This window comes from Nannospalax galili, unplaced genomic scaffold (assembly GCF_000622305.1).
Source record: "Nannospalax galili isolate Female #2095 unplaced genomic scaffold, S.galili_v1.0 scaffold1009, whole genome shotgun sequence".
In the NCBI taxonomy this organism is placed as follows: Eukaryota; Metazoa; Chordata; class Mammalia; order Rodentia; family Spalacidae; genus Nannospalax; species Nannospalax galili.
Window position 1 is genome coordinate 1,535,960 of NW_008360054.1, and position 16,258 is coordinate 1,552,217.

General features: G+C 37.7%; 1 protein-coding gene across 2 annotated transcripts in view; it reads left to right on the top strand.

The window, feature by feature from the left end:
* The window catches only part of Znf558 (zinc finger protein 558), a 25,402-nt gene extending 10,141 nt beyond the window's left edge, over window positions 1-15,261 (top strand). For both annotated transcript variants that reach the window (XM_029559175.1, XM_008824150.3), the window contains 3 exons: window positions 11,611-11,706; window positions 12,647-12,729; window positions 13,208-15,261. In XM_029559175.1, coding sequence (XP_029415035.1) covers window positions 11,611-11,706; window positions 12,647-12,729; window positions 13,208-13,990 — 962 coding nt within the window. In that variant the 3' untranslated portion in view covers window positions 13,991-15,261. The remainder of the gene's footprint in view (window positions 1-11,610; window positions 11,707-12,646; window positions 12,730-13,207) is intronic.
* The last annotated feature ends 997 nt before the right edge of the window (window positions 15,262-16,258 follow it).

A 16,258-nucleotide genomic window follows, 5' to 3' on the forward strand; every position in this document is an offset into this window, starting at 1 on the left:
GATTACATCTTTGTTTATTATTTTTGGTTTCCCCTAGGGTATAGTTGTTTCTCTCTCTGTTCTCTGTATTGCTTCAAGTATTCTTTGAAGTGCTATTTTGTGGACACATTCTGGCTATTCATGTCTTGGAAGAGTTTCCCCCTTCCCCAACTATAATAGACATTTTTACTGCGAATAGTATTCTGGGCTGACATCTATTGTCATGTAGAACTGGAAATGCCTTGGTCCAGGCTTTTCTGGCTTTCATAGTTTGCATTGATAAGTCATCTGTAATCCTGATGGGTTTTCCTTTGTATGTGACTTGTTGTTTTTCTTTTGCAGCTTTCAGTATTGTCTTTGTTCTGTGTGTTTCATGTTTTTACTATGATGTGTGGTGAGAGTTTCTTTTCTGATCCTGTCTATTTGGTGTTCTATATGCTTCTTGTATTTGTATGGGCATGTCTGTTTTTAATTTTGGGAATTTTCTTCTACAATCCTGTTGAACATCTGTTCCATACCATTATCTTGAGATTCTTCTCCTCCTTGTAAGCCTATGATTTGTAAGTCTGTTTTTTTTATGGTGTCACACAATTCTTAGATATTCCATTCTTGTGTTTTCTTAAATTTTTCATAATCTTTGCTTGAGCAGTCTAATTCGTCCACTTTGTCTTCCAGTCTTGATACTCTACTCTGTTTTCATTTCATTAATCCTGTTGGTGAGGCGTTCTCCCGTCATTTCTAATTGCCTTACTGAGTGTTTCACTTCTTCATTTCACTTTGAGTATTCTTCAATATTTCTAGCTCTTTTCTGAATTCATTCAGAAGTTTATCCCTGTCTTCCTTCGGTCTTTGATTTCTTTGTGTGTTCTTTAAATTCATGGAATTCTTTTATCATGTTTATAATTGTTCTTTTGAGTTCCATGTCCTGTGTTATCTCTAGGGAGTTCTCATTGTACTCCTCTAGAGGCCTAATGGTACTTGGTGGGGATATATTATTTTGGTTTTTCATGTTATTATTTTTTCTCTGTGACTTTGACGTGAATTTCTTTCATATTTTCTGATTCTTGTATGAGACTCAAGCCTTCCTTTGTTGAGTTTAAATTGTAAAGTTTGTAAACTTTATATGCCTTTGTGGTTTACTTATTGGTCATGAAAAGGTGGTTGGTCTAGGCTTCAGATTCTCTCTTTTGATTTTATATTGAAGTGGACTAATTACTTTTGTCTTCAGGAGTTCCCACAAAGGCCCAATTCAGGTGAGGGTCAGATGTTTTCAGGCTTTCTCCTAAGGTCTGGGTCCCTCCAGGAAAGATGCTGCCCTCAGGAATTTGGGGGCTGGGCTGGCCTAGGAGTAGGGCCCAGGAAAGATGCTGGTCTCAGGAAACTTGTTGCTGTGCCACTCAGGGATGCAAAGGGAGGTGTGGGTGGGAAGAGGCCCTGAGGCCTCTGGGGACCCCAGGGAGAAGCTGGGTTGGTCTGGATGCAAAGATCAGGAAGCAGTGGTGGCTCTGGGCCGAGAGGTTAGCTCTGGTGTCTGGGGTGCCAAGACAAGAAATGGGCCTGTTACCAGGCTAGGAGGAGAGACGCGGTGGGGGAGCTGTGGGGGTGAAAGAGGCTGGGGGAGTTAAGGTGCAGTGGGTGTACTGGACTTACTCAGTGAAGGTGCTGGCACCAGGACACTGGAGGCTGTGCAGCCCAGGAAGCAAAGGGCTCCAACATCTTTATTGATACAAAATTTACAGAATAATACAACATTTGAATCATTTTAAAATATACGATTGCGTGCCTCTTAATAGAGTCACAGTGTTGTACAGCATTGTAATTTCAGAAATTTTCATTATCCCTGTTATCGTTTGGTACTAGTTTGGCCCTCAAATGGTCAGATGCTAGAAATTTGGTACCCTGTGAAAGGGTATTGAAGTAGAAACTTTAAGTGTTGGCATATGCTGGGAGGTGGCAAGATCAAGAGACATCATCCTCAGAAAATTCATGTTAGCTCTTGGGAGGCGGGGGTGGGTATGTGTAAGTCAGGTAGAGGGTTATAAGAATCGTGATCCTCTTTTCCTTATAAAGTGCCCAGCTGCAAATATTTTGTTACAGCTTACAGTCCTAGAAAAAAGACTAGGACAACTTTTTCATATTGTTTGTTCTTTGAAATATTGGTACATATATACAATGCATATTGATTAGTCCATCTAGAAGTACCTCTCTACCTAGTGCCCCCCACTTTTCCCACCTTCATGTCCTCTATTTGATTTTTGTTAATAACCCTCTGAGTCCAGTTAGTGCTGCCTATATGGACATGGGTATGTGGCTGTCTTCTTAGTCTTCTTAGGCATTCACAACCTACCCACTGCTGCTTATCCAAAAGAAAGTGACTCTCCCTCAGCAGCTCTTCTGATAGGGATGATTCCTCAGGAACCTCTCCCCTAGTCATCCTGAAAATTTCACTGGCTCGATCTTGTGCAAGTAACCATAGTTGTTGTGAGTTGACATGTGCAATAGCCATTGATTTCACAGATGTTTTCCCCATCTTATGACTCTTACATTCTTTCTGCCCCCTCTTCCAAAAAGTTCCCTAAACTTTGGGTGGTGGGAGGTTAATATAGATGACCCATCCACAGCTGAGCACTTAGTTACATATACTTGGCATTTTGTCCAGTTTTGAGCCACAGTATTAACTTACAGCAAAAGAGAATCATCTCTGACCAAAACTGAGAGCAGCATAAATCTGTGGGTATAAACATAAATATTTAGAATTCAGTTTGACAGCGGCTATTTAGCAAAGCAACAGTAGATTTTCCTCCCTGCTGGGGCTTAGGATTTTCCCTAGTCCTGAGTTATTGACCAGGAATGAAGTCACTTCTGTGAAGCAAGCCTCCTATCTTAATCAGAAAGCACTTGGTGACCCCATAACCACCGTGCCACTATTGTACCATTGGGCACATCTTGCAGCACAAAGGGTCCAGTGCTGGGTTAAGACAATTGGTGACTTTTCTCCCCTAGCAGCCAAGGTAGCATCTTCTGGTACTATGTAAGTTAGCTAGCAGGGAGAGTTTCCTGGTGAGTTGAAGGTTGATTTCTTTATGTCCTGTACCCAAAATGAGTGGTAGGCCAGGCATGGTGATGCATGCCTTTAATCTCTGCACTCAGGAGACAGAGACTGGTACAAGATCAAGGCCAAATTGGTCTACATAGTGAATTCCAGGCCAATTGGGGCTACAAGTCAAGTGAGTTATGTTTTCAGAATTCAGAATAGCATCTTACTGTCTAGCCAAGAGATGACAGTAGCCCACGTTGTTTTGGGTGTTTCTGGGGCCTTCCTGACCAGTAACTCATAGGGAGGTAACTGATATTTTCATTTAATAACTCATATCTTCTGGGAGCAACATTATCCACCATGCAGGGTACTTCTCTTCAAACTCTCTCTCTCTCTTTTAATATATGTATTATATTTTTTAAATTGACTTACAGACTAGTGGATTTCCATAAACCTTCTTCTGTATCCTTAGTTTTGGCTAACCCACCCCCTACCATCTCCTCTCTCCAATAGCTCTATCCCCACTTAAATCTTTACCCCAAGTACATCCTCCTTCTCTTGTTGCTAAAATTCCTTCTGAGAGGTACAAACACCATTCAGACCCCTCCTCCTGCTGTCCTTTGACAAACTGAGGTCTCATTTCTCCAAACTACAGCTTCCGAAACTACGGAATTTATTGGATTTCCAGCTTAGATACTCTTAGTCCTTCCCCCTTGTGTAACTCAGACCAACTGGTTGTTTGGGAGGTGTGACTGAGTCTCCCGGCCCCTCCTTTTGTGCAGAGTCAGCAGTCAGGTTTGTTTGTGATGATCCTAAGCAAGCAGGTGCAACGAAGCTTGGGAAACTTGCTATTCAGAGGACAGTTCTGTGTTATACCTCTCATGTCACATGTGTTATACTCTCCCATCTAATTAAATTCCTGCCTAGGGTTAGAAGGTTTCCATATTGCTTTTCATGCACACTTCATTTAGTTAAGCCTTCCACCACACTTCATTTCCGTTTCCCCTTTTATTTTGATTTTATCTTTATCTGTATTTTTTATTATATATTTGATAACTGCATAATTAGTAGAAGCATTTCATTACAACAGCATTGACATATTCAATAATAGTTTCCAGAGCAAAGATGCATCTCTTTTCAAAATTGGCTGTAAATTTTTAGGTTCGCAGTTGAATTAATACAGTTACACAGTATTGTACTCAGTATAAAACCTATAAGATGTAAAATTAAATGAGGTTTTAACCTTTAAAAAAGATCTCCATTTCATTTTAAAATATACTGTATCATACAAAAAACTCATTTTTATTGCAACTAACACTTAGATGTTTGCACATGCATCTCTAATCTCTATATATCTGATTATTACTAGTCACAGTTGGTTACTTTCTGAGATCCTTGGCACCTGAACATGGATATAAAGTCATTGGGTCTTTACCTGTATTTTACTATTCCTTTCTCCCCTGGCTGCTGCCCTTAAGGTGCCCACCCCCGAGTGATCCATTTCTAGTTTCCTGGTTTCCACATGTATCCCAGGTTAAACATAGAAAGCAAAAGATTCAAAACTAAGGAGACAGATGAGAGAGAACATGTGGAGTTTGCTAAGACACTACCACTGCTTAAAATTAATCTGATTTCTGTCTCTATTGATATACCCGTTCAGAACATCTCATATGTATGGAATCGTAAAGTACATGGCCTTTTGTGTCTGACTTCTTTCATATTGAATATTTGAAAGGTTTAGCTACGTTGTAGTATATTTCAGTGCTTCGTTCTTTGAATGACTAACTGGTATTATGGACATACCAAATTTTGTTTATTCATTGGTTGATTAACAGGCGGAGATTTTTAAAAAAATTTGGCTATTTTGAATAATGTTATGAATATTTACACATTTTGTTTAAATATCTGCTTTCAATTCTCATGATATTTCTGTGTTTCTTTTATGAACTCCCAACTTTTCCATGGCATCTCCTACATTTTACACTCCCACTAATGCATCTTCAACACTTTATATTAATCATGACCATTCTAATGGGTGTGAAAGATACCCTGTTGATTTGAAGTTCCCTTATGACTAATGACATTGAGCATCTTTTCTTCTGCTTGTTGACTTTTTAAATATGAAAAAATATCCATTGAGTTCCTTTGCCCATTGAGTTATTTGTCTTTTTATTAGACTATGAAAAATTTGCTAGATATTTTAGATACTAGAGATGTTTTCAAATTATAGTGTGCAAGTAATTAACTCCATTTTATATCTTTTCATTTTTCTCAATATTATCCTTTGATACACAAAAGCTTTCATTTGTATGAAGCCCAACTTAACCTATGTTCTCTCTCTCTCCCCCCTCCCCTTCCCCGGTCCCTCCAACTCTCCCTCTCCCTCTCTTTTGCTGTTGCTTTTGATATTATACCTAAAAAACATTAGTAAATACAATGTTATACAGATTTGCCCGTCTTTTCTTTCAGTAATTTTTTCAAGTTTCAGTTCTTACATTATTGATCACTTTGAATTAATTTGACATAAGATGCAGAGGAAGGGTCACATTCATTCTTTTACCTGTGTATATGCAGTTATTTTAGTGCCTCTGTGAATTACTTTTCCCATAAAATGGTCTTGGAAGGCCTGTCAAATTTAAATGACCAAGGTTTAGGATACAGTTCACTGGTAAAGTGTTCACTCGCATGGATAAGGCAACACAGTTCCATCCCCAGAGGTTATTTATGTGCTCGTAACCTATTTCCAGTGTGTGTAGGTGGTGTGTGGATGTGTATATGCATGCATGTGTGTGGGTGCATGTGGGGGCCTCAGGTTGACTCTGAATGTCTATTTGATTGCCTTCTACCTTATGTATTGAGGCAAGGTCCCTCACCTGGAGCTCACTGATTTGGCTGGTCTGACTAGCCAGCCTGCTCTAGGGATTCCTTCTCTTACTCCCAAGCATTTGGCTTACAGGCAAGCCACCATGTCCACCAGGATTTAACATGGGCTCTCGTTATCCAGGTTCTTTTCCTCCCAGTCATGGGGCAAGAGCTTTGTCAGACTAGTCCTTTGTTTCTTTACTGACATTAGAAGGTAAGCTGTTCTCATTAGAAGGAATTAATTTATTATTAAAAGTGATATGTTTAAACTGGGTGTGGTGGCTCATGCCTTTAATCCCAGGCAGAGAGGGGCAGATCTCTGTGAAATTGAGGCTGGCCTAGTCTACATTGGGAGTTCTAGGCCAGCTAGGGCTATAAGGAGAACCTGTTTCAAAAATAAATAAATACATTAAATAAATGAAAGAGGTTTGAAGTCTCAAACAAGTATTATAGAATTCTAATTCTATTTTCGTCTTGAATTCTGTTCTTCTTCCCCTCCCCCCACATTTTTGAGATAGCATCCTGGTATAGCCTGCTCACCTAGTAGTCTCTCTGTCAGCCAGGTTGGCTTCAAACTTGCAATGATCCTTCTGCTTCTGCTTACCAACTGCCGGGGTTACAATGTGTGCCCTAACATGCCTGGCAGTTCTGTCAGTTTTTACTTCACGTTATGGATCTCTGTCAGATACTTGCATTTATAGTTGTATCTAATACCTACATGTCTTGCTGTAATTTTTGTCATGAAGTCCATTTTGCCCGATACTAGTATAGCCACAGCTTTTCTCCTTTCATGGCTGCTTGTCTAAAATACCTTTTTCTAGCTTTCCATTTTCAACATATACATGTCTGGCAATAAATTAAGTTTCATAGATCCCATGTAACTCAATTATATTCTAAGTCCGGTGTATAAAACTCTATCTTCATTGGCATCTAATCCATTTTCATCAAGGGTAATTATGACAGAGTCCTACTTCTGCTGACTTATAATTTGGTAACCTTTTGCTATAATGTTTTATATGTCATATCATTTTTGTTTTTCATTTCCTCATTATTGTTTTCTTTTGTGTTATTTCTTATGAGCCATTTAGATTCTTTATCATTCCTTTTTAGTTTTCTTTTAGTTACTTTCTTAGTTGCTGTGGTGATTATGATTAATAATTTAATTTATAATGGCCTAGTATTAATGAATATCATTTTATTTTCATTAGTATAAAACACTTTGCCTATAAATGGCTTTCCCTTTCCCGAGTCATTTCTTCATAAATTACGTATTTATATAAATTTGTATATTGTGTGTTCCTTGTAATAAACCAGTTTTGGCATTTGACTTTAAATCATGTAGGAAAAAAGGAGTTGCAAACAAAAATTGACTTGTTCCTTGTCATTGAATTTTTAAGAAAAATTTAATTTTTATTTTGTGTGTATGAGTGTATTGCTTACATGTATGTAAGTGTACCTATGTGGTGCAGTGCCCATGGAGGCCAGAAGAGGGCATCGGGTCCCCTGGAACTGGAATTATGGATGGCTGTTAGCCACCATGTAGGTGCTGGGATTCAAACCCGGGTCCTCTGCAAGAACAATCAGTGCTCTTCACCACTGAGCCATCTCTCCAGCCTGTCATTGACTTTGTTTACTTCAGTACTTGCTTTATTGGCGTTCTGTAGTTCTTTGTGTAAATTGTAGTTATTATCTATTTTCTGTTTGTTCTAGCCTGACAGTCACCCTTCAGCATTACTAGTATTGTTATGATTGTTTGGTGAAGCTGTTATTAGTGGTTTTGTTTTGTTTTGTTTTAGTTTCCATGTACTAACTGAACAAAGTAGTGGATTTCACCATGCCATTTCCTGTCATGTATATAATATACTTTGATGCTACTCAGTCCTTTGTTCTCCTGTCATACCTCCTCCCCCACCGTGCCCTCCCCTTTCTACATCCTAAGTATCTATTTACTTTTATGTCAGTTTTACACTCTTAGATTCCAAATATGAAAGAAAATGTGATTCTTGCCTACATGAGTCTGGCTTATAGCACTTAACATGATGATGTCCAGTTCTGTCCATTTTCCTACAAATGATATAATTTTGCTTTTATGGCTGAATACATACATTTCTTTCTTTATTTATGTATTAATAGACACTAAATATCATGCATTGCCTATTATGAACAGTACAATGATAAATATAGACATGTAGATAGTTGCAGTAAGCTGACTTTGAGTCTTTTTTCTTGAGTATAGCCTTTCTGACCAGGATAAAATAGAATCTCAGTGTACTTTAATTTTCATTCCTCTGATGAATGAACATCTTTTGGAACAGATGTTGGAACATTTTTTCATCTCCTTTAGCAGCCATTTATACTTTTTCATTTGAAAATTATACAGTTAATTTGTGCCTACTTACTGATTAGATTATTTGCCTTTTAGCATTGTTTTGGGTAGATGTACTGAAGTGACAGATGACTGTACTATACAGAAATGTCTTCATTCCTCCTGTTTTCTTGTAGATAGGTCATACTATATATTTCAAGTTAGCCTCAGACTGCTGTGTAGCCTGGGTATGCCTTGAACTCATGAGCCTCCTGCTTCAGCCCCCTGAATGTTGGAGTGGTTCACATTTTTTTCTTTCACCTCTTTAACTATATCATCCCAATGCCTCTGTGGTTTCTGATGAGAAACTGGCAGTTACCCTGCCTGAGAATCCTTTGTATGTAAAGATTCCTACTTCCTCTTGTTACGTTTAAGATACTGTCTTTGTCTTTTGGTGATTGATTATGTGTTTCTGTCCGTGTCTATTCTGCTTGAGTTTATTGAACATCTTGGATTAGTACATTTTTGTCTCTTCAGGTTTGGGGAGATTTTCAGCCATTATTTCATGTATTCTTCCTCTTCTTGCAGCTCTACATCTGCATTGTGTCTGTGTTGGCTGTATTCGATTGTCTCTCACAGACTGTAGTTATTTCTGATTTTCTTAGGCTTGTTTTTGTTGTTGCTGTTTTCCCCTTGTTCTTTTTCTATACTTCAGACTAGATAATATATCAGTTGTCCTTCATGATCACAAATTCTTCTACTTGCTCAGATCTGATGTTGAATCTCCTCTGTATTTTTAATTTCACCTCTTCTCAACCTTAAAATTTCTGACTTTTACTCTTTATTTAATAATTTCTGTCACTTTATGATATTTTTCGATGTAATGACGTTACCCTCTTTGATTTCTTTTAGTTCAATTCGTGTGCTTTCCTTTGGGTCTTTAAATACACTTTAAGTGACTTTTTTTCCTCTAGTAAGTGTTTGGGCTTGCTCAGGGACAGTTTCTACCAATTTCTTAAGCTAAGCCATACTTTGGTTTCCTTGCTTGCCTCATAATCATTTTGATATATACTAGAAATTTAGAATTATGCATTATCTGAATTGCTTAGGACCAGAAATACTTCAGATTTGAATTTTTAAGAATATTTGAATAGACTTTACTGACTGAATATCCCAAATGTGTAACATGCTGAAGCCCAATACTTAAAAAAAAAATACATAAATAAATATCAGCATTATTCTGTAAAAGCCCATGGCTGAGGAGATGCTAGGTCCTGGGTAAAACATACTATGTTATTTTTCTAAATGTTCATGCTTTCAGAGTGTCTTCTAAATATGTTTATACTCATAGACCTGGGCTGCTCTCAGCCTTGGTCAGAGAAGTTTCTTTATGCAGTGGGCAGCAATGAATGGAGAGATACATAACAATCAAAGTGCTGAAAGTAAGAAATTCAGTGCTTAGCTGTAAATGGTATATCTGTATTAACCCTACCACCATCATGACTCAGGGAACATCACAGAAGAGGAAGCGAAAAGAATGTAAGAACTGGAGGATGGAGAGGTGTGCTGTGAAATGTTGCCCTCTGGACATGACATGACATGTACTCATGAACTCACCACAGCAGTGGTTACCTGAACAAATTTGTACAAGATCAAGTCAATCAAAATTCCTACATGGTGGAGATAGATGATTTCTAGACCCCACATCTTGCTGAGAAGCTAGTGGCAGTTGATAGTTGCTGGGGAAGGGAGAATCACTCTTTTTTGAAGATATGGCCCCTAGTAGGCTCCCTATGCTCCAGGGGAAGGTCCCACACCTGTGCATATATGGACAGGACTGGTTGGACTTAGTGGATTATTTTAAGAAGGACACAAAATTTGTAGGGATAGTTTTTGAGGGTGATATGAGGAAAATTAAAGAGGAAAATGGGAAATATGACTTTATTACATTATATACATGTATGAAATTCACAAGAATAAAAAAAATTTAAGCAGATTTTGGTTTTGGAGTATTTCAGGTTTTAAATTAGGTTTGCTCAACTTGTGCAGCAATTTTGGAATCAGATTTTTTCAGTTTCCAGGATATGTCATGGTTCCATGTTATCATTGTATATACTATTATTAATGTTTCAAATCTAATTTTCTAGTATATCAGTTGTTACCATTGTAGTCCCTTCTTTTTAGCTTAGTAGTCATTAGTAATTTGTCACATATTTCTTTGAAGGCCGAGAACCAAGAACTTAAGTCCCTCAGTCACTTCAGATGGGCTTTATATATACATAAGGACATGTAAACACTAAAACTAAGCTGGGCAGCTTTCATTTCTGCCTTCACCTTCACTTGTGGTTTGTGCAGAATCTGAGTTGAACCAAGAGTGCTAGCCTTCTAAAGCCTTCTCTCTGTGTGTGCTCTCACCTGGATATGCGTATGGGAACATTAGAAATCTTTTCAATGCCCTTCCCCACACACATCTTTCCCCCTCCTTTTCTGCCTAGGCTTTTTGGTTAGTGCTAATTTTGCTTGTGTGTACTGTTTTATCTTGTCTTTGGTACTAATACATTGACCTTTAAATGTGTTTATTGTGTGTCTCATGTATCCATATCAGTTCTGAGAGTTCAGAGTTAAGCATATAAAGAGATGTCCTTTGAGCCAGTCCTGCAAGAAGTCCCATTGTAGGTCAAAAGGAAACACCAAATAAGTTCAGTTCTGTTCCCTCTAGGAATAACAGTGTTTGCTGCCTTCTTCAAATACATGACGAAAATAAAGAAAGGATAGGTGTGAGTCACTTAAAAATAACTTGAAACTCTTTTACTCAGGTTCAACTGTTTTTTTTTTTCAATTTTTGTTTTGTTTTGGTTTCCCATAACTAAGCATTCAACTAATGTATATAAGTCTCTTAAAGTTTCAGAGATTCAGAAAAGTGGCACAGTTTTTGCAAGTTTATTTACTGTCCTGTCAGCTTTTTGAGTTCTGTGAGCCGCTATTTTTATTGTCACATTTTTCAAGGCTTTCATAAGCACCTTTATATCCTTAGATCCTGTCAGGGATTTGGGAACACTGTGGTAAATAAGACAGATACAGTCCCTATTTTCATGGAACTGTCTGTCTGATGTCTTCTGTATGATATGAATATCAATTTCTTGCCCCAACTTTTTATTCTTCATGGTTAAATTTTTTGGGGCTTTGAAGTATATGTTTGAATTTAGGAATGGGCATTTTGGATTTAAATTATTACTATTTAGAATATTGATGAAGGGATACTTACATTTTTGTTCCTTGTTAAAGTTATTGTAGGCAATGAAATTTAGAATATTCCACTCCTCCTAAAATCATTCCTTCATCTTCTGAAGTATTGGCTTTAGTTTTATGGAGTTGCTTATCCCTTAAACAAGTCTTCCTATATTATATATATTTTCTCCAAAAATAGGGCACCTTGTTGATAAACCCAATCTAATATCCCAGTTGGAACAAGAAGACAAGGCTATGACAGAGGAGAGAGGAATTCTCCCAGGCATCTGTCCAGGTGAGCACCAGGTGGATATGAACCGTCCTGAGGAGTAACTGTGGCTAGGGAAGCAGTTCTTTGAAGTACTAAAGTAATTGCTGGCAATCAGGAAACCTTAAAGTGCTCTTTATCTCTGACGAAGATGGACATGGACATTTGGCAAGAGCTCCTCTTCTGTTGTCACTTTTCTCTTGAACTCTGTTTTCATCATCTCATTCCTTGTCTTGTTGAGAAACCAAGATGCAGTTCTTTTCATTTTATATTTTAAGTTATGGACTGGAGAGATGGCTTGATGAAGAGTGCATACTATTCTTTTTGTATGTTTTTAAGATTTTAAAATTTTATTTTATATGTATGAATTGCTTGCAAATGCATAAGTAGACCACATATGCACAGTGCCCATAGAGACCAGAAGAGGGTATCAGAACCTCTGGAACTGGAGTTAGACGCAGCTGTGAGCCACCATGTGGGTGCTGGGAACTGAACCTGGGTCTGCTGAAAGAACAGCAAGTGCTCTTAACCACTCAGTCATCTCTCCAGGCCAAGTGCATATTATACTGGCAGAGGATGTGGATTGAGTTCCCAGCACCCATAACAGATAGCTTAACGACCAGATAGTTGGACCTGTAATTCCAACTCCAGGAGAAGGCAACCCCTTTCTTTGTTGGCACCAGCACATACATACACATACCCACATGCAGGTACACAAACATTCACACATTTTTTTTTTAATCCGAAAACTTGTCACAATTTCCATTGCTGATAATTCCCTTTTGTGAGTCTCTTACCAGTCTCAATCTAATTTTGTTTTAACTTAATACCTAAAATTTCTAGAACCAGTTCACCCTTATTTCTAGTCTACTCAAGTATTCTGACCTTTCAGAGTCCTCCTTGACTCATTTGTGCACGTCACCAATTTTTTTCCTCTACTGATCTATTGCTTCTTAATTTGTTTCAGATTTGGAGACTATACTTAAAGTTAAATGGCTAACTCCTAAAAAACATATCTTTAGAAATGAACAGGATGAAGGAGGAAAAACGGTAAGGCCTAAAGTAATGGTTTTTCATTTTCCATAGTAGGAAAATTCCATAAGTTAGACAGAGAACCCAGCTAGCCATTATGGAAAGTGTCATTAAAAGTTGAGGAAATGATGTTCCTGAAGAGATTCTGTGAACTATGATAATTTTAGAGAAAAGATTAAGCTAACTTCAAACATATTTCTTCAATGAGAGTTCCTACAAGATTATATTTATTAAATGTGAATCACATATTGGCTCTTTGAAACATAAATGGTCCTAAATTTATCAGAAAATTTTCCTTGAATATAAGAACTTGTAGCCAAGCATCTATCTTTTTTTGAGTTCCAAGGGTTCAAACTAGACGGGAGCTACATGTAAACACTGAAAGGAGCCAAAACCCCAATTATCATATCATAGATTTTTCTGAGAAAGAATTTTATCATAGCATGAGATTTTAAAATAGTATAAATTATAGTTATCATTTACTTGTTATCAACAGGAAAGAAGTCATCGTGGGATGAAAATCAATGAATGCAGTCAGTGTTTTAAAGTCTTCAGCACAAAATCTAACCTTACTCAGCACAAGAGGATTCATACTGGAGAAAAACCCTATGACTGTAGTCAATGTGGAAAATCCTTCAGCAGCAGATCTTACCTTACTATACATAGGAGAATTCATAACGGGGAGAAACCATATGAATGCAATCACTGTGGGAAAGCTTTTAGTGATCCCTCATCCCTCAGACTTCATGTAAGAATTCACACTGGGGAAAAGCCCTATGAATGTAACCAGTGTTTTCATGTCTTCCGTACCAGCTGTAACCTGAAAAGCCACAAGAGAATCCATACGGGAGAGAATCACCATGAATGTACTCAATGTGGAAAGGCCTTCAGTACAAGATCCTCCCTCACAGGACATAATAGCATTCATACTGGGGAAAAACCATATGAGTGCCATGATTGTGGGAAAACCTTCAGGAAGAGCTCATATCTAACACAGCACTTAAGAACGCACACAGGAGAGAAGCCTTATGAATGTAATGAGTGTGGGAAGTCCTTCAGCAGCAGCTTTTCTCTAACTGTGCATAAAAGAATACATACAGGTGAAAAACCCTATGAATGCAGTGACTGTGGGAAAGCCTTTAATAATCTCTCAGCTGTTAAGAAGCACTTAAGGACTCACACTGGAGAAAAACCCTATGAATGTAACCACTGTGGAAAATCTTTCACCAGTAACTCTTACCTCTCTGTGCACAAAAGAATGCATAACAGGTGGATATGACTTAACCTTGAGAAAATACTGTGAAAATATATGGGAAGGCACTTGCTGTCCCTAAGATAACTTGAGAGAACTTACACCATTTGTTCGTATTATCTATTGCTGTATAATAAATCATCTCCTAAAGCTTGTGGCTTCAAACAAGAAATGTTTATCTCGCACTTTACAGGTCACTAAGTACTTTTGCAGCTCTGTAGTGCTTCCTAAGGATTTCTCAGAAGGCTACACTCAGGACATTAGACAGAGCTCCAGTCTTCTCAAGTTGTTACTGATGAAGGAACCACTTATAAGATGGCTCACTCATGTGCCTAGGAGTTTATACTGGTTGTTGACAGGAGACCTTCAGTTCTTCACTGTGTAGGCCTCTAATAGGACTAAGTATTTTCCCAATATGGCACAGCCCCCAAAAGCAAGTGATCCAAGGGAAGCCAGTGGAAAAAAATGTAGTTTCTTTTAATGACTTTGCCTCAGAAGGATGTATTTTCACGTCTCTATTGTACCAGTCATAGACCAGTTGTAATACAATGTGGGAGAAAATTGCATAAGATAGAGGACTGGGAGGCAGCTCATTGTGAATTGTCTGCAAAATTTGCCATGAAGTTAATGAAGAGACGCTTTCAGTAGACCTTCATCATTTTAATCAGTATGAAACAACATTCAGTAAATTAATCCCTGCAGAGAAATCTATGTGATAAAGTTTTTGGTTCACTCATTGTAATGTGCCCCAAAGATCAATTATTAGGGAAAACTTGGTAAATGGAATCCAGATTAGCAAGCCTTCAGTGATGCCAGTTCTTTCAGTAACGTGTGGAATCAGAACTGAGGACCACTCAGGAAAGAATTTCAGAAAACCGTGCAGCACAGTTGTTCACATAATCACCTATAAGATTGTGAAGTTCTCAGTCTGTGGTGATAATGACAAATCCTTTTTTAAAGAGATGTGAGAAAGTATTCCGTTAAGCCCCCTTGAATGCCATAGACATTAGAGCCTTCAAGGATGCCTCTGATGTTAAGAAAAATATTTACTGTGATTCCTCTCTTAAGCACACAAAGAGACATCTTAGGAAAGGAAAGGAGTCTGTGCAAATGCTTCAACATCAGCTCTCAGCTGAGTGACTATGTAGTAATTTATATTGGGAACGAAAAGTATGAATATGGAGTTAAATCTACCAACATGTTATTGGACTACTAGTTTATTGACGTTCAACCTTTGTTTTTTTGTAAATGTGTGTGTGTTATCTGTTCTCCCTCAAAAAAAAAAAAAAGAAAAAAAAAAAAAAACCTGAGTAAGTTTTCCAAACAGAAAAATGGGAGGTGGGATCACTTAAGAGCAAAAGATAGAAAACAAAAATAAATGGCACAAAAGATATAAAACAAAAAGAAATAGCACAACAAAGAAAAAAAAAAAAAAGCTTTTAAGCCAGTATTTCCAAAGCAAAATGCAATGTGATTATAATTTGGTCTTTGATAGCATTCACCCCTAGTCCCAGGACACAGAAGGCTGAAGCAGGAGGATTGTGATTTCAGTCCCATCCTATAAAGAAAGAGTTGGTCTCAAAAATTTACAAAGAAATAATAATTTGCTCTCTAAAAGTATTTCTGTTGTGAGCATGGTGGTTCATGCTTTTAACAAAGCAAAATGCAATGTGATTATAATTTGGTCTTTGATAGCATTCACCCCTAGTCCCAGGACACAGAAGGCTGAAGCAGGAGGATTGTGATTTCAGTCCCATCCTATAAAGAAAGAGTTGGTCTCAAAAATTTACAAAGAAATAATAATTTGCTCTCTAAAAGTATTTCTGTTGTGAGCATGGTGGTTCATGCTTTTAATCCCGGAACTTGAAAGGCATAAGCGGGTGGATCTTGATGAGACTGAGTCCAGTCTGGTCTACATAATGTGTTCAAGGCCAGCTGGGGTTACAAGGAAGCTGTATCTCAAAAAATGAAAAAATAAAAAACAGCTTTTTACATATTCAGGAATTTGTGAATGGCTCCTGAATGTTTTATCATAATGGAAATTGGGTGTTATTTGTGATACTTTTTTTCAAAGTTAGTATTTTTGTCAGAATATGGTATTTCATGATACTGATCCCTTTTCCTCTGGCTGCCCTACTGTGAGAAGTACTTTTTGCCTACCGTTGTCCATTTTGTCCTATTTATTTAAAGTCTGTAAGCAATATTAATCTGCCAGAATTTCCTTAATCCCAAACAGACTGGCCATGAAAATTAGGTAGAAGTTACTTGAGAGGCTGGAGGGACAACTTGATTTAT